The sequence below is a fragment of the Frankliniella occidentalis genome, unplaced genomic scaffold (genome assembly GCF_000697945.3).
Source record: "Frankliniella occidentalis isolate FOCC.00 unplaced genomic scaffold, Focc_3.1 Scaffold4, whole genome shotgun sequence".
NCBI lineage: Eukaryota > Metazoa > Arthropoda > Insecta > Thysanoptera > Thripidae > Frankliniella > Frankliniella occidentalis.
The window spans coordinates 3,456,923-3,471,704 of record NW_026267134.1 but is presented as its reverse complement, the minus strand read 5'-3'; the positions used below and the strand labels follow the sequence as shown (position 1 = coordinate 3,471,704).

Below are 14,782 nucleotides of genomic sequence, written 5' to 3'. Positions count from 1 at the left end.
CTCTTAATTTATTTTACACCTTAGCATAGGTTAGTCGCTGCTAAGTTTAAGAAATGTAATTTTCTATTTTGTTTGTAACGCAGTTGAACAGATTTCTGCTGAGGGGTTCCAATCACCTATGATAGTATCTCGTGATCTGGAATTCCCAACAAATGATGGTCGATCAAGAATGGCTTGGGTTGAAAACATGGATACCGTACAAGAGAAAAAATTAGGAATGGTTGATTTACATCCCGATATTTTTGCAATCCCTCCTCGCATAGATATGATTCATAGTAATATACGATGGCAGCAATTGTACAGGAAAGTGGTATGTAGCATTTATATTATCCTAACCTTTTAAAAGCCATCCGAGTAATATGTTTGTTCTCAGCATTAATGGGTCCATTCTAAATTTGTGATTTTTTAACATTTTTCTAAGAATCTTGTGCAAGTTAACAACCGAGCTGAGATGCGAGGTGGGGGTAGAAAGCCATGGCAGCAAAAAGGCCTTGGAAAAGCTCGTCAAGGTAGTATTCGAGCACCACAGTGGGTGCATGGAGGCAAAGTTCATGGTCCGAGAGCACCCACTACATGGTTTTACATGCTTCCATTACACACTCGTTTGTATGGGTTGAGATCAACACTGTCTGTAAAGATGGCTCAGGTAAGGATTTCTTGAAATAATACAGTATCACCTGCTTCTGATATGTCGATCAATTTCCAATCTTCTCCTATATACATTCACCCAGGATGACTTACATATTGTTAATGCTCTTGACATACCAACAAATGATCCATCCTATCTTGAGGAATTAGCTGAAGAACGTCTATGGGGTCCATCAGTGTTATTTGTAGATGAGTAAGTAAATACAGATGTGCCTCCTTTACAATAGTAAGTAAAGACTAGACTATCTTATTACAAATCTTTTTCTCTTTTTATAGCACTGATGTAGCTCCAGAAAACATAGCAGTGGCTGCTGATCAGATTAAGCACATGAACATCATACCTGTTTATGGTAAGTATTACACCTTTCAACCCAACAGAATATTTGTCAAAGTCTATTTCACTTTAAGCATTCATTTCTGTTTCAGGTTTGAACGTGTTCAGTATGCTTAAGCATGATACTCTAGTTCTGACCCTTTCTGCTGTAGAAAGAATAGAAAAGCAGTTATTGTTCTTTATGCACAGATCAGACAGAGCAAAACTTTCTGAAATATTCAAAACAGATCAGGTTTAAGAACATTTAGGTATAGAAACTGCAGTACCATATTCTGTTGAATAAATAACATTTATTTGGTTTCTTTGTTTTTATTAATTTTTACATCAGCCAAAAGTTTTGACATTGCGAAAAGTTTTGACATTAACGGGAAAGAACAATGGAGAAACTGATCAACCAAATTCATTCAACACATGGAGTGATTCATTCAAATCACTTTAAAACACATATTATCAAGACTTGTTTCATTTAAGAAAGTACAGGACAGGACAAAATTGGGTGGTAAGAAAATATGAAAGTACATTTTTATCTACAAATAAATTACAATTACCAAAATTAGAAACTCTAAACATTGAGAAACAAACAACCTCATAAAATTTTTAAACTTCTCATTGAGATGTTTTAAAACATAATAAACACTCAGTCATTACAGAACATTAGATTTTTGGTCAAGTTGCAACTTTCAGATAAACTGGTAACCATACAAAACACACAAAAAGAGGAAAAAAAAAAAAATAAAAAAAATACACAGTTGCGTTCCATCATGAACCATCTGAGGCTTTGCATCAACATCCCTTCATACAAAAATCAAACTATAATACGAGCTTTTACCCCAAAACATATCGCACAGCTTTTGATTTTTAAATAATTATTTTCCAGAAGGAAGATTATCACTAATTGACGAAATACCAAGTCCTGCACAGGTAAAAATATCAAATTCAGGTCGGTGACAAATGGCGCTACATATGTTTGACGTTTCTAAACTCCCTGGTTGTCTGCAAAACAAATAATAAAAGAAATAAAAATTGGTTCCTTTTGATTTCTTAAGAGGACAGCTCTTTTATCTTACCTGGTGAAATTATCTTTGCCCCAAGCTTCTGAAAATGCTCTTCTAGCTAAATCCTCTGCTAATGATTGCACAGCCTGAAATACAATTTTTTTTTTTCTTTTACTATTTTTTATAACCATGACAATGTCTACATGTTTTATTGAAATATTTACCTGTATAAGCATTCTCTGTGCAGCAGGGTATTGCACTCCAGGAGCTACTTCTTGTGATGACAGATGGATTCCAATACTATTCAATGACCTTGTTACCATGTCACCCAATGAATGTAAAGAGGGATCAAGAGGCATTTTCTCCAACTTATCCAAATTACTAATATTTTCTATTTCCTGTTTGACTTTAACTGAAATATAATGAAAGGTGGTGAAATTAAATACTAGAAACTGGATGTGAAACTTTGAGAGTAACAGTAGTATTTTTGTACCTTTGGATGGAGTACTAGTGTTGCTAATTATATCAACTTCTTCATCAGATTCATCAGACAAACTGACAATTTCAGGAGGCTGATAAGCATTTGCAAAGGATGATGGTTTTTGCAAGATGTCTAGAGACTCTTCCACTGTAGATATTTTACCATAACTACAAATAGCTGCCATTGGGTTTGCACAATTACCATCTACAGCAGAAGATTGTCATGATAAGTTAAAGGAAATGATCAAAAATTGCTTGGAATGAAATGAAAATTAGTCATACCACAATGAGTATCCCCAGGCTGTAGGTTTTTCAAAACAGGAAGACCAGGGGTGTAACCATGAAAACGGGCCCATAATATTATTTCTCGAGTTGTCCAAAGATTTTGTAGGTCCCAGCCCATTTCTTTCAATAATAAGCGCACGGTCTTAGCTCGCTGCCACTGGAACAAATTTTTAAAAATTAAATGTAGATAACAAATTTTTAATAAAAGAGCCAAACATATTGGTCATGAACTAACTTCACAGGCCCGTTGCTTTCCAATATTCCACGAACAGAAAGTTTTTTCATCAGGGGCACAATATGGATGGAGGATTTTGAATTCTAGGTTTTTTGCTTCACGGTTAATAAGCGGTAAACTTTTAACCATCCAACGTACTGCTCGCCAAACATCTTCCTCTGGACCTTTAGGGCATGCTCGAATACTTGACCTACAATGAAAACTCTGTTAAATGACTGCTAATAAAGCTTTAGTATCAATCAATTTTGTTAACACTGGAAACCAGGACTCACCTAAGAATCTCTCTGTACAAAAGAGCTTGTTGAGAATAAGTTGTGATGGTGGAAGATCCTGAGGTTCGTCCTAGTACAATGCGTTTAGTTGTAGAGAAACTTTCTACAGCTGGTACTAATGGTGGGGGTTGAGAGGAGGTGGGTACTTTCACTGAGCTTTGAAGGCTCGTAGGCATAGGTGATGGCTTATTCACATTGTTTGTTGCGATACCTACTCCTACATTTGATTTTAAAAGACTAACAGCAGGTTTCAGAAGGCTCTTTCCAGACTTTACAATTGTCTTGGGAGCATTTGTTGGGCTTGAAACACTTTGAGGATGAGTAAACTGTTGAGCTAAATTAATTTTATTCACTGGTTGAATGACTGTATCTACAATGGGGCCAGGTTTTGGAGATAATAATCGGACCATAGGTACAATGGCAGCAGATGACCTTGGTTTGAGGGCTATTCCTGCATTCACTGTTAGATTAGGCTTAGGGGTGACCAAAACTGTATCCCCTGTTTGCACATCACCAGATTTCTTCACATTTGCATTGATTTGGGAAAGACTGCTTGTCATGACAGAAGTAACTGGGGGTGCAACTTTTGCAGTCATAATGGGATCCACTGATTTAGTTACAGTAGTCTTGAGCAAGGTACTTGACACAATTGATTTACATTCAGTTTTGCTTGTAAGATTTTCTGAGATGATTTTATTTGCAGTTGTGCTTACTGCAGATGAGGCACCAGGAATGACTTTAGTAGCAGAAGCAGCATTGAAAGCACTTTTCATCATAAAAAGTTTCCCATCTTTTAGAACATAAAGTGGGCGGTTGGCTGTGCTTGTAGCATTGGCAGGAAGTCGAATGAACTGTTGAGAAGTTGAGTTTGGAGTAATAAGCATAGGTCTTGCATTTCCTGCAGGACGCACAAATCGGAGGATTGGTCTGACTCCTTGCGGAATAGAAATTCCACTTTGTGCTCCTTGAACTTTTATAGGTGATGTTAGTGCAACTTTTGAAGAGCTTGGAATCACCTGTGGGATAGTAGTCGATGTTTGAGATATCACCTGTGACATAGGAGGCTGAACAACTGATTTGGGCACAAGGGTTGCTGTTGACACTTGCGCTGAAGTGGTCTTTCCAAGCTCCAAAACAGAAGTTTGTTGTACAACTTTTGTTATAGGGAGTGCAACATCCGCAGGGGTTGAAGGTGGCGCTGGACTTGCAGTTTGGCATGTATTTATACAAGCAGGGATTACTTGAGTTGTTGGAGGAGTGACTGGTATTGTAGTTGACCCTTTTTTCAGTATTTTAGGTAATAAATCAGTCCTCACTTGCAAGAGGCGCACCATTCCTTTACTATCAATACACTTTACAAGTTGAGTCCCAGCCTTGCCTGGTGAAACCTGAGTTGTCTGAGGACCACTTATTGTTCTTGGAGAAACTACTGGTTTGACAAGAGACTGTGGGCTGGAGGGACTAGACTCATTTAAACTCTGTGCACAAACTATTGCCGGCATTGTCACTGCAGGAGTGATAAGATCACTCTTGAGAGTTGAAACTTGTTTAGAGGTACTATTGACTGGTGTAGATTGTTCGCATTCCGATGAGGGTTCTGTCTTGATCGTCATAGCTGTTGTATTAACTAGTTGCTCAAATTGTTGAGAAGGTTTTTCATTAGCTTCACCCACAGGAACATCTTGGATATTCTCTGTAATAAGTTGAGAAGATTCCAAAAAAGTGGATTCCTTTGACTCTACTTTTGCGGAAGTACATAAATTTGATAATTCTACAGATGAGCTGGTAGAAATACTTTGAGTTTCCTCGCTGAGAACCAAGGAATTTTCATCAAAATCATCAGGTTCAAGTTTTATGGTCTGTTGCTCATCATATGACTTTACTTCCGACAATACTTCTGTTTGGGGCTGCTCTCTATGAATCCAAACTTCAGCAACAGTTTCAGAACCTGTACATAAAATATAGGTATACAAATCCAATTAGTACTTCTTTTTCAATTTGAAATGCAAACAACAAGTGCTTAGTAAAAAGTGGGAAAGAAAACACACACACACATCTACCAGCAGCTGCAAATATGCACACTCTACAAATATCTTGATCACAAGTTAGTTACTAAACAAGTTCCAGGGAAAGTCAAAGTCCAAATAAACACAATTTCTTCTCCACCATACAATTTCATTCGTTCAACTTTTTTTGAAACCATCCTGTATCCCTTTGAGTTAAGCTTATCAAGTACAATATTTGGGGCTGCCTGAACTTCATAAACTGATTCAGGAGATCGCTGAGTGGCTCCAAGAAATCGCATAAGTTCAGGATCTGACTTATTGTTTCCGACAACACAAACTGGTAAGTGGGATTGGCTTGAACTTAATCCACCACGAGAAGCATGTCTCGGTAATTCACGAAAACGAATAGTAATTGTGGGTTGGTCTACATTTCTAGTTTCTTCCATTTCTATGAAACAAGCAGCACTCTGGTTCTTAAGCCGCACAAAATCAAATTTAATTTCCAACAATATGACAGTAAAACTGAATGGATGAATGAAATACAGATACTGGTGATATTGAATTATGTCAGAGCCACACTAGCCCCAACACCCACTTGAATGAGGTTTGTCTTATCACCTGAGCCCCATGCCCATGAGCTATCACACTAGCAGAGTCTTCTTATCAGTTGCATGGGTACTCTTGACAAAGAGCAATAAAACAAGAACTGCAATTTTTCTCTGAGAAGCCCATACAACTGACTGCAACTTCTCAATTCAGCCACGGAGTAGCATAGTCATATGCAACAGTACAGTGGTAGGCACAAGAAGAATATATGAATAAATTAAAGCCATAGATGTGAAACAAGGACTATGAATACATTATCTGTCAAGAGTCAACCCAAACAAAAAGATGGAACAAAAATCTAAAAGCACTTCAATTTTGAAAAGTCAAAATAAATAAAATCAAAATAGTACTGTACTACTGTAATTAAAATTATTAAAACTTTAGAGGTAAACATTCAATTCTATTACATCTTAGCTACTTACCTAGCGTCTGAAGACCACAGTGCGTCCTGTCTAACTTCAAATTATGAATAATATCAACTGGTTTGTTTAAACTATTGCTGAAATGGACTTGAACTCTTACAGGAAATTCACCCCATCCTCGCCTTGAGAGGTGAAATGGTGGACAGCTGCCAATGAAGAAAAGATAAGATACAAAATTATTGAAATAATGTTAGGATTATTGGTGATATCACATAATTGGTGAAATAACTAGTATGGTGGTATACTTACACAACTTGCACTACATCATTTGGTCTGTAACTAGGATGAAGAAAAAAACGAACTTTGGATACAAAACTAGATATGTCAGGTTCTCCCTTAGGTCCTCTCACATACACCATCCATTTGTGACTAGCAGAGTCGTCTCTCATATCAAGAGGTAGCCACTTAGAAACATTTCCTACAACCAATCTAAAACAATAAATAAATAAATAAATGTATATTTAATAGATTTTAACAAGCAGACACCAACTCTTTCTAAAGTTGAAAAAAAAAAAGGTAATAGATGTACAATGATGGGTAAACAATAGCTAGTTACTCACATTGTTTTAACTTTGTTCTGGCCCCCTCTCACAGGTTCTGATCCACTGCCAATAATAGGCTTTGGTTTAGGTTTTGGTGGAATATACCGTGGAACCTTCTTTTCCTTACTGGAAAGGCTATCACAACTATTTGGGCTGTCAACACGAGCTAATACATCAGAATCTATAGTTTCCAAACATTCTGTGGCATCCTTGCTTCCAGAGGCAGCAGAACAGTCGGCAGGAATAGTAATATTTTGAGGTAGTTCAGGTGCACCTGGGGGGCCTTTCCCAGAGAGAAGTTTCTTCACAGCTGGATGAATGCGGCGTTGTCGAGTGCTAGCAACCTGTATGAAAGAATTGATTAAGTTATCAGTTGGTAATCACATTTCTGACATGAAAAATCAACAGGTGGAGAAGGGGGTACTAACTGAGGTGATAGTCTTCTCTCGACTGTAAAAGTCTGCCACAACAGCATAGCATAGATACTGAAGAATCCTCTGCGTTTTATGAATTCTTTCTTGAATTTCAATAACTTCTTTTTCCTTAGCTTTTAGCTCTTTGTCAAACTCAGCCTCTAGAATAGCCAAGATTCGATTCCTTTCTTGTTCTTTTAAGAAGGAAAAATACATCAAATGTAGGAAAGAAAAAAATGCGTCACTACACAATGAAAAAGTTCTCCAGTAAAATCATTGACTTTTTAAAAATGTTTCCTAACTTACAATATTTTAAAAGCAGTAAAAATGTAACTAACCTGTATACATTCGGATATTTCTAGTAGGCTGCTGGTCAGAATTTTTTTTACGTGGAGAGTTGGAATCATGCTGAAAGCATGTGCGCTTCCCAGGACTTGGAGTGTTTTGTCCCTTCTCCTCTAATTTTCTCTTTTGGCATGACATTGAGATCTATACAAGGAAAAACCAACATCGAAATTCTTGAAACTTTAGACAAAAATTCCCATTAAGGATTGCTTTCTGTCAAAGATACAGAGGACAACAAAAAAATATCAGCCATTCTGATGACAAGACACACTTAACCTCTTATGAAGTAAATGAATTTTACAAAAGTAGAAAAAATTCCAAAAAGGCATGACAATAACATAAAGCAGAAAAAACCTAAGAAGATTCCGTGTCCTAAGGTAAGCCATTTATTTTGATAAACTCCTTGAAAGTGGAATATGAGTTATGTTTACACTTGTATTTAGAACCATAAAGAGCTTGTGTTCTGCTGGACATGCCATTTAGAGGAAAATATGAGAGGTCAGTGAATGCTGTACATCAGACTCTGCGCAAACACAATAAATAAATGACTTACTTATTTTCAATTTTATTGTAAAACAATCAGATCATGTCTAAAACCGATGAAATTTTAGAACTCAAACGAACAAAACTTTCCCCCACGAAGAATTTAAACAACAAAAGTTTTTCATACCGTTCAAGTTTTAAACAGACCACTAGTTTCTCATAATTTCTAACTAGCCTCGCGGACAAAAACCAACATTTAGATTAAGATTGCGTTGGGTGAACCAATCGCATCGCTGCTCTGGCGAAAAAGGCACCTGATTGGTCACCAAGGTGGTTGGTCACTGTTGTGCGCTGTTGTGTTTGTGTTTGTGAGGTCTTGTGTTGTCAGTGAACTCAGCTCACGGTCAGCTATTTACCTTAGTGATCGGAACCACAAGAAAACATATCTTCTTTGTTCAAAGCACCTCCTCCAATCCTCAATGCATCCAAGTTTGGTACTAATGCTGCGAAATGACAGATAAAGGGCGCAAGACCTCTACGATCTCCAGAAAGCGTACTTCTCTTTGTTCGCTATGACGGAAAGTGCTCCGTAGAGTGCTCCAACAGTCCGTAATTTTAACATCGGATACCAGAGGTCGGAAGCACTGAATGGTTTCGCTGTATGAGGCACGCATTGTTTAGTATGATCCAGTCCAAGGGAAACAAGCTGGAGGTGAGTGTGCGTGAAAAGTTCTCTTGATAGGTTATTAAAGCATCCGCCATTCGCGACAGGTCAGAGGCCCAAAACAGCTGATCGGATTGAGGCCCGGTGTGCGAGGCGACGGCCGGGCCGGAGTCGCCAGTGCCGATAGTGCAAGTGTAGAGCAGGGTAGGTGCCTGTAATTCCCTTTGCCGGTCAAGTGCAATCCGGCGGCCTAGGCCTGACTATGACCTTTGGCGTAAGGTGAAGGATTTTCTGCAGGCCAAAGCGCTGCCGGAACGGGGCGCCGCTCCGGACCCTACTGCGCATTAGCGAGAGCAAGGGACTTGGGTCCTTTGTTTCCGCGTCGAGTTCGCTTTAGGCCGAGAGGGAGTTTGTTTGTGACTGTTCTCTGAGATAACAGCGGGCCGGCATGGTATGACAAGTGTCAATCAGACGGTCACCTTGGTTGGGCCGTCCCTAGAGGGGAGCTGACATCTCTCACTCAGCCCAGAGCCTTCCCTGCAGTGTTGCTGTGTGCTACCTCATCCACCGCAATTCACCAACTCATTCTGAGGACATGTTTTGTCATGTTGCTGCTATTGATTGAGCCGTTACAATTGTATAGCATAAACTTATGTAATGTTTATAGTCTAGAGAAGCTTTTATTTCCAAGCATGCTCAACATTTTTTTTTGTGGTTGCCTTCTTTTGACTTGATGATATGGACCAGAGATGTCATATTGACGAAAGAGGCGGTACTTTGTTAAAGTGCTTGAGCAAATGAATACTTTTGTCACCACAGGTTTTGAAACAACCGTGGTGGATCCCTCCAAAACTCCAAAAACGCAAGAAACCTCAACATAGTTTTTCTGTTTGCACAGGCTCCATGAAACAAAGCTACGTGCAGGTACAACCCCACTCTGTTTTGCCAACAAAATCCCAATCCTTATAAAAAAAAAAAAATAGATCCACCGTTTCTATAGCGGTATCTAAATGATAGTTGCATAACATTTAATTTTTTTTTTAATTTGGAATAATAAGTGGAATTAAGGGGTCATTTTTCTCAAATAGCAGCTTATTTATTAAAATTGGTAGCAGTTTTTAATTTATCTGCCTGCAGATTTTCTTCAACCCTGTCCTTTGTCAATTTCTCAAAAATGTTAGCCTTATGAGAGAAATGGTTTTTTGTTTGTTTCTTTTTCTAATTGCTTTCTCCTTTTAGTATTTAGTCAGCAAACTAAATGTAGCAGCTCAGTTAACTTTCTATTAATCATGTGTTTTCATCTACAGTTGAGACGGGTGTTCATGGAGGAAGAAGCATTAATTAACAAGAAACTTCCAAAGGAGTTATTACTTAGGTAAATGGCATTTCAATACTAAATGTTCATAGATTTATATCTTAAAATTTGAGTTTTGGGGCGAGATTGTTAATACTACAATAATTTTAAGCCTGCTTTTAATGAAATCCTTTCTTTAAACCACAACAAAAGGATATTTTCCTGGCTGGATGTGGTATCACTATGCCGGAGTGCTCAAGTTTCAAAGGCTTGGAATATTTTGGCCCTTGATGGTAGCAACTGGCAGCGAATTGATCTATTTGACTTCCAGCGGGATGTTGAGGTAATTTATAGTGTAATTTTCTCAGTGTGTTTTGTATGTTTTGTTGCCTACATACATTTACTAGATACCTTTCTTCCTTTTGTAGGGTCCAGTCATTGAGAACATCTCTCGGAGATGTGGTGGCTTCTTAAGAAAGCTAAGCCTGAAGGGTTGCCAATCTATTGCAGATGGTTCTATGAAATTATTTGCGCAGTTGTGCAATAACGTAGAAGACTTAAATCTTGATGGATGCAAAAAAATAACAGATAGGTATGCCGTTAACATCTTCATCAATATGGTGCATTTCATAATGTGAATCTAATACAATATTATATTACATCATTTTTCAGCACATGTCAGGCTTTGAGCAGACATTGTCCAAAACTACAGCGTATGGATTTACGGTCATGTATTGAAATAACTGATTTGTCCTTGAAAGCTCTAGCAGATGGTTGTCCATCACTTACTCATATTAACATAGCATGGTGTGAAAATGTCACTCAAAATGGTAAAATACTTCTAAATTTTCTTTCTTATGTGGCAATATCATTTTGTCTATCTTCACCTTGTGTTTTGGATTGTAGGCATTGAGGCACTTGCACGAGGGTGTCCAAAGTTACGATCTTTTATGTGCATGGGGTGTGCAAGAGTCAATGATTCTGCTATTAGCGTTTTAGCTGAGCACTGCCCAAATCTGGAGGTTGTCAACTTATCCGGCTGTGTTGTAAGTAACTATAAGTTGCAAGTGTAAGTTGAAATTATGAGTCAACTGATTATGAGGAAATTTATTTTTGTTTTTTTTTCCCAACAGAACATCACTGATGAGTCTGTTCTTCGCATGGCTGAAAACTGTCATGGTTTGCATTATTTGTGCCTGTCAGGGTGTACTATGCTTAGTGATGCATCCCTCATAGTTCTTGCTCAACAATGTCATTTGCTGAGTACTTTAGAGGTAGCTGGGTGCTCACAGTTTACAGATGCAGGATTTCAAGCTTTAGCAAGGGTAAGCTTTAATTGACTCCTATTCTTTTTTTGTGTTTTGACTAATCATTAATCAAGCATTATTTCTCATGGCCTGGTGTTTTTTTTATTGTTTTGTAGAGCTGCAGACTGTTAGAAAAAATGGACCTTGAGGAGTGTATTTTAATAACAGACACCACACTTATGCATCTTGGAATGGGTTGCCCAAGACTTGAAAAACTTGTAAGTATTCTAATAAGCCTAGCTATATTTAATTTACTTACCTCTGTGATAATTTCATCCAAAGTTATAAGGATATTATAGCATTTACATATTGTCTATATTTTTCAGAGTTTATCTCATTGTGAATTAATAACTGATGAAGGTATAAGGCATCTGGGAATGTCACCTTGCGCTGCAGAAAACTTAACAGTACTTGAATTAGACAACTGCCCTTTAATAACTGATGCCTCATTGGATAATCTTGTATCTTGTCACAACCTGCAACGCATTGATTTGTATGACTGTCAACTGATAACTCACACAGGCATTCGCAGACTGAGGGTGAGTATTTGAATATGTCAACCAATTTTTAAAAAAATAATGTGTAAAGCTACGGTTTTCAATTTTCACCTTTTTTTTCCATTTGGCAGAGTAATCTTCCCAACATTTTGGTTCATGCATATTTTGCCCCAGCAACACCTCCACCAGCTGTTGGAAGTACTCGCCAACGTGTTTGTCGTTGCTGTGTTATTTTATGAAGAATGGATTTTAGTAATATGCTAAGATCAAATTAGTTGTGCTTCAAAAATTAATAGGGATCCATTTTTTATTCTTCCATCTCTTGGGAGTCTACAAGGTAGAGAATATTTCTACTTATTCAGCCATACGGAGATTTATTAACTTGTATGTACATACCCAATTGTAATTCTGGTGTTGTAGACACAACGTTATTGAAATTCAATCATGGTTTTGGTATGCAACTTTCAAGGGCCGTTTATTTGCATTGTGAGTCTTGTTGTGAATCTCTTCTATTAATGTCATACATAGTTAATCATTATGTTATGACGTAATTACTTATTTGCAACTTCAATGTTTGGTGCTCATTGTAGGTCAGCTAATAGACTGTCCACTTCAAGACAAAAATAGGGGGGAATTGTTAAATCCTTTATATCAAATACCAATTTTCAATTTCATTCCACAGTTATTTTTTTCTTGTTCAGTGTGTTCCTTTGTATGTTTGTTTTACATTTTCTGGTCATATTTTATAACAACCTGGAAAGATATTTATGTCAAAGAGTACCTATTCTATGGTGAAGAGAATATTTCTGTATACACTTGAGTCAGCAGCCTGTTACTCTACTGTAGAAAATAATGCTATTGATTTATTGCAGTATTCTGAGCTTGAAAAATACAACATCAAACAAATTGCTACCAGTTATGATGGAGGTGTTTTGTAGAACAGACAGCCAATGAAAACAGTCAAATTACAAAAATTACCTAGTATCACACAATACTTACCACCTGATATTGGTCATTGGCTGTAGTTCTTTTGTATACTGCAAAGTGACATTTGCATACTTCCTCCAAGTAAAATCAGGTTTTGTCTGAATTGATGATGTAATGGTCAGTGCATGTAATATGTATTATGCTGTGTTAATTTTACCTTTATAGTGCTTTTTAATTATTAGTATATTGTGATTTTTGTGCAATCTGTTGCTTAAGCTTGCAGTTTAGCTGTTCTTTTAATGTGAATAGTATTTCAAATACTATTGCCTGTTACTTTTTAGTTGGTTATGCAGTTGTGAAGTTCATTCTTTTTCATCCATGTACTATCCTTATCCTCTTCTTCCATTATGTTTTTTGTTTTTGTTTTTGTTTTTTGTTCATATTTGAGTCATGCTAGAGATTGGGAAAGAGGTTGGATATGGATAGGAAAACTAACGATTTGGATAAAGCATGGAGCATTGATTTCTAAGAAAAGGCTTGTGTATGTTATGTGGTAAATGTTGTGTTGACATTTTGTGCTATGTTGGTCATCTGTTTTATGAATCTGTGATTGTTTAAGCGGTGTGAAAATCTTAAGTTTATCTTTATCAATTATTTTATCAAGAAATGTTTATAAGAAAAAGTAAGAGAGTGCCTTGCCTAGTGCAGTTACTATTTGTCTTTTCTTTGTTTCAATCATTTTGGGAGACTTAATACTATCAGACATATTTGTAAATTCTTCGATGACTACTTTAATGGAAGAACTCGTGTTGTATATATGTCAGCTATTCTGCATTTATAACTGAATAATTTTGGCTGGTCACTGTGAATGAATTTTAAGCAAAAATTGAAAACAAATAATATTGGGTGTCCAGGCTAAGACATGCCAGCCCGTTGGGTTGCCTATGGACTGGCTGCAAGGGCTGCAGGCGCGGGCGGGTGGCGGGGGAGTGGTCGGGGAGCTGCCACTTCCCCGCCACCCGTCCCGCGCCTGCAGTCCCTGCAGCCAGTCCATAGGCAACCCAACGTGCTGCCATGTCTTAGCCCGGACACTGGACACCCGGTACATTTTGCAATCCTAACCGTTTATGGCGAACCTTGATCGTAATTGAAATCTACTTATGTTTAAATGAGTCAGCTTTTTATAAAGCCTTCTGAAGTCTCCTTCAATACCAATCAATACTGTTCTGTACTACAAGATGAGAACTCTGACCAAAATGTCTTTGCTCCACTTTTTTTCCTTGTAGTTTTGAAAGTTGTTTAAAATTGTTTGAAATTTCTTTTACTAGGCAGTCAAGAAAGCCACTATGTTTTTTTTTTAAAAAAGCTTCATGGATGAATTTTGTGGCTGTGAAATATTTGTTGGGATTGATAGTCAGTTAGTGATACCTCCATCACTTCAGACCAAACACCAGTTGTTTCCAGTCTGTTTTCGTTGGTTTTGTAAAAAACAAAAACAAAAAACATTTCACAATTGCCTTATCTGAAAAAGGAGTTTTACAATTTAATTCAAATTTTGTTTGCTTGGGACAATTTCTCCCAAAAGACCACTGCAGACAATTATTTTGTATTACGTAGGTTTGTCAGCATTTGCTCATTATATGTATGTGCGGTAAATCTTCTACAAGTACAAGTTCAGATTTTTCCATCAGTGTTAATTTTCATTGAAAACTGACCTCCGTGGGTCTTTTAACAATGAACAGGAGAACAGTATGTTTTTTGCTATCTCACAGCTCAACTATACTTTTCATATGACATTGTTTATTCAGCCAATTTCAATATAAGTTGTGCCACCTTCATTGTGTTTTATTAGATGATATGACTCGATTCTAGGTACTACATGCCATAACAGTTTCATTTGATGTTTAAATTCAACACAATGAATGAAGTCTTGACAGTGTCTTTTCCTTAACTTTGGTCTGAGTATTTTGGCAATTCAGAGTTTCTGAGAGAAACCTAGTGTTTGCTGGGATTTAAAATCAACAAGT

General features: G+C 37.3%; 3 protein-coding genes across 9 annotated transcripts in view; 2 read left to right on the top strand and 1 right to left on the bottom strand.

The window, feature by feature from the left end:
- The window catches only part of LOC113204252 (39S ribosomal protein L4, mitochondrial), a 1,690-nt gene extending 410 nt beyond the window's left edge, over positions 1 to 1,280 (top strand). Inside the window, exons 2-6 of the mRNA XM_026419366.2 lie at positions 84 to 310; positions 422 to 646; positions 732 to 841; positions 925 to 998; positions 1,075 to 1,280. Of these exons, the coding sequence (XP_026275151.1) occupies positions 84 to 310; positions 422 to 646; positions 732 to 841; positions 925 to 998; positions 1,075 to 1,220 (782 nt within the window). The 3' untranslated portion in view covers positions 1,221 to 1,280. The remainder of the gene's footprint in view (positions 1 to 83; positions 311 to 421; positions 647 to 731; positions 842 to 924; positions 999 to 1,074) is intronic.
- On the bottom strand, positions 1,253 to 8,277 carry LOC113204250 (YEATS domain-containing protein 2). The gene is made up of 13 exons (XM_026419361.2): positions 8,137 to 8,277; positions 7,577 to 7,727; positions 7,254 to 7,432; positions 6,844 to 7,169; positions 6,533 to 6,712; positions 6,284 to 6,429; positions 3,250 to 5,197; positions 2,978 to 3,167; positions 2,740 to 2,899; positions 2,471 to 2,662; positions 2,202 to 2,389; positions 2,050 to 2,123; positions 1,253 to 1,975 (listed from the first exon to the last, which is right to left on the bottom strand). Exons 2-13 carry the CDS (start codon positions 7,719 to 7,721, stop codon positions 1,849 to 1,851), a joined length of 3,855 nt encoding a protein of 1,284 aa, XP_026275146.1. The 5' UTR covers positions 7,722 to 7,727; positions 8,137 to 8,277; the 3' UTR covers positions 1,253 to 1,848.
- Positions 8,278 to 8,402: 125 nt separating this feature from the next.
- Positions 8,403 to 13,573, top strand: LOC113204251 (F-box/LRR-repeat protein 20). 7 transcript variants are annotated; one of them, XM_026419362.2, is made up of 11 exons: positions 8,403 to 8,778; positions 9,550 to 9,654; positions 10,038 to 10,105; positions 10,238 to 10,367; positions 10,453 to 10,616; positions 10,697 to 10,854; positions 10,931 to 11,070; positions 11,158 to 11,349; positions 11,448 to 11,549; positions 11,658 to 11,870; positions 11,960 to 13,573. In XM_026419362.2, the coding sequence occupies exons 1-11, from the start codon at positions 8,728 to 8,730 to the stop codon at positions 12,065 to 12,067; spliced, it is 1,431 nt and encodes a 476-aa protein (XP_026275147.1). In that variant the 5' UTR covers positions 8,403 to 8,727; the 3' UTR covers positions 12,068 to 13,573. The 7 variants fall into 7 exon arrangements, with proteins under 7 accessions (XP_026275147.1, XP_026275148.1, XP_052124034.1 ...); XM_052268074.1 differs by lacking the exon at positions 8,403 to 8,778 and adding an exon at positions 8,798 to 8,934; XM_052268055.1 differs by lacking the exon at positions 8,403 to 8,778 and adding an exon at positions 8,960 to 9,181.
- Positions 13,574 to 14,782: the final 1,209 nt, after the last annotated feature.

What these genes read in the sequence shown, in the direction of transcription:
- LOC113204250 (XM_026419361.2), bottom strand. Translation starts at nt 7,721, where the DNA reads ATGTCATGCCAAAAGAGAAAATTAGAGGAGAAGGGACAAAACACTCCA. An exon ending in CTGTGGTCTTCAGACGCTAG is followed by an intron (nt 5,198 to 6,283) that starts GTAAGTAGCTAA and finishes TTTTATGTACAG; the next exon opens with GTTCTGAAACTGTTGCTGAA. An exon ending in CACTAGTACTCCATCCAAAG is followed by an intron (nt 2,390 to 2,470) that starts GTACAAAAATAC and finishes ATTATATTTCAG; the next exon opens with TTAAAGTCAAACAGGAAATA.
- LOC113204251 (XM_026419362.2), top strand. Translation starts at nt 8,728, where the DNA reads ATGAGGCACGCATTGTTTAGTATGATCCAGTCCAAGGGAAACAAGCTG. An exon ending in ACTTCCAGCGGGATGTTGAG is followed by an intron (nt 10,368 to 10,452) that starts GTAATTTATAGT and finishes TTCCTTTTGTAG; the next exon opens with GGTCCAGTCATTGAGAACAT. An exon ending in TGCAAAAAAATAACAGATAG is followed by an intron (nt 10,617 to 10,696) that starts GTATGCCGTTAA and finishes ATCATTTTTCAG; the next exon opens with CACATGTCAGGCTTTGAGCA.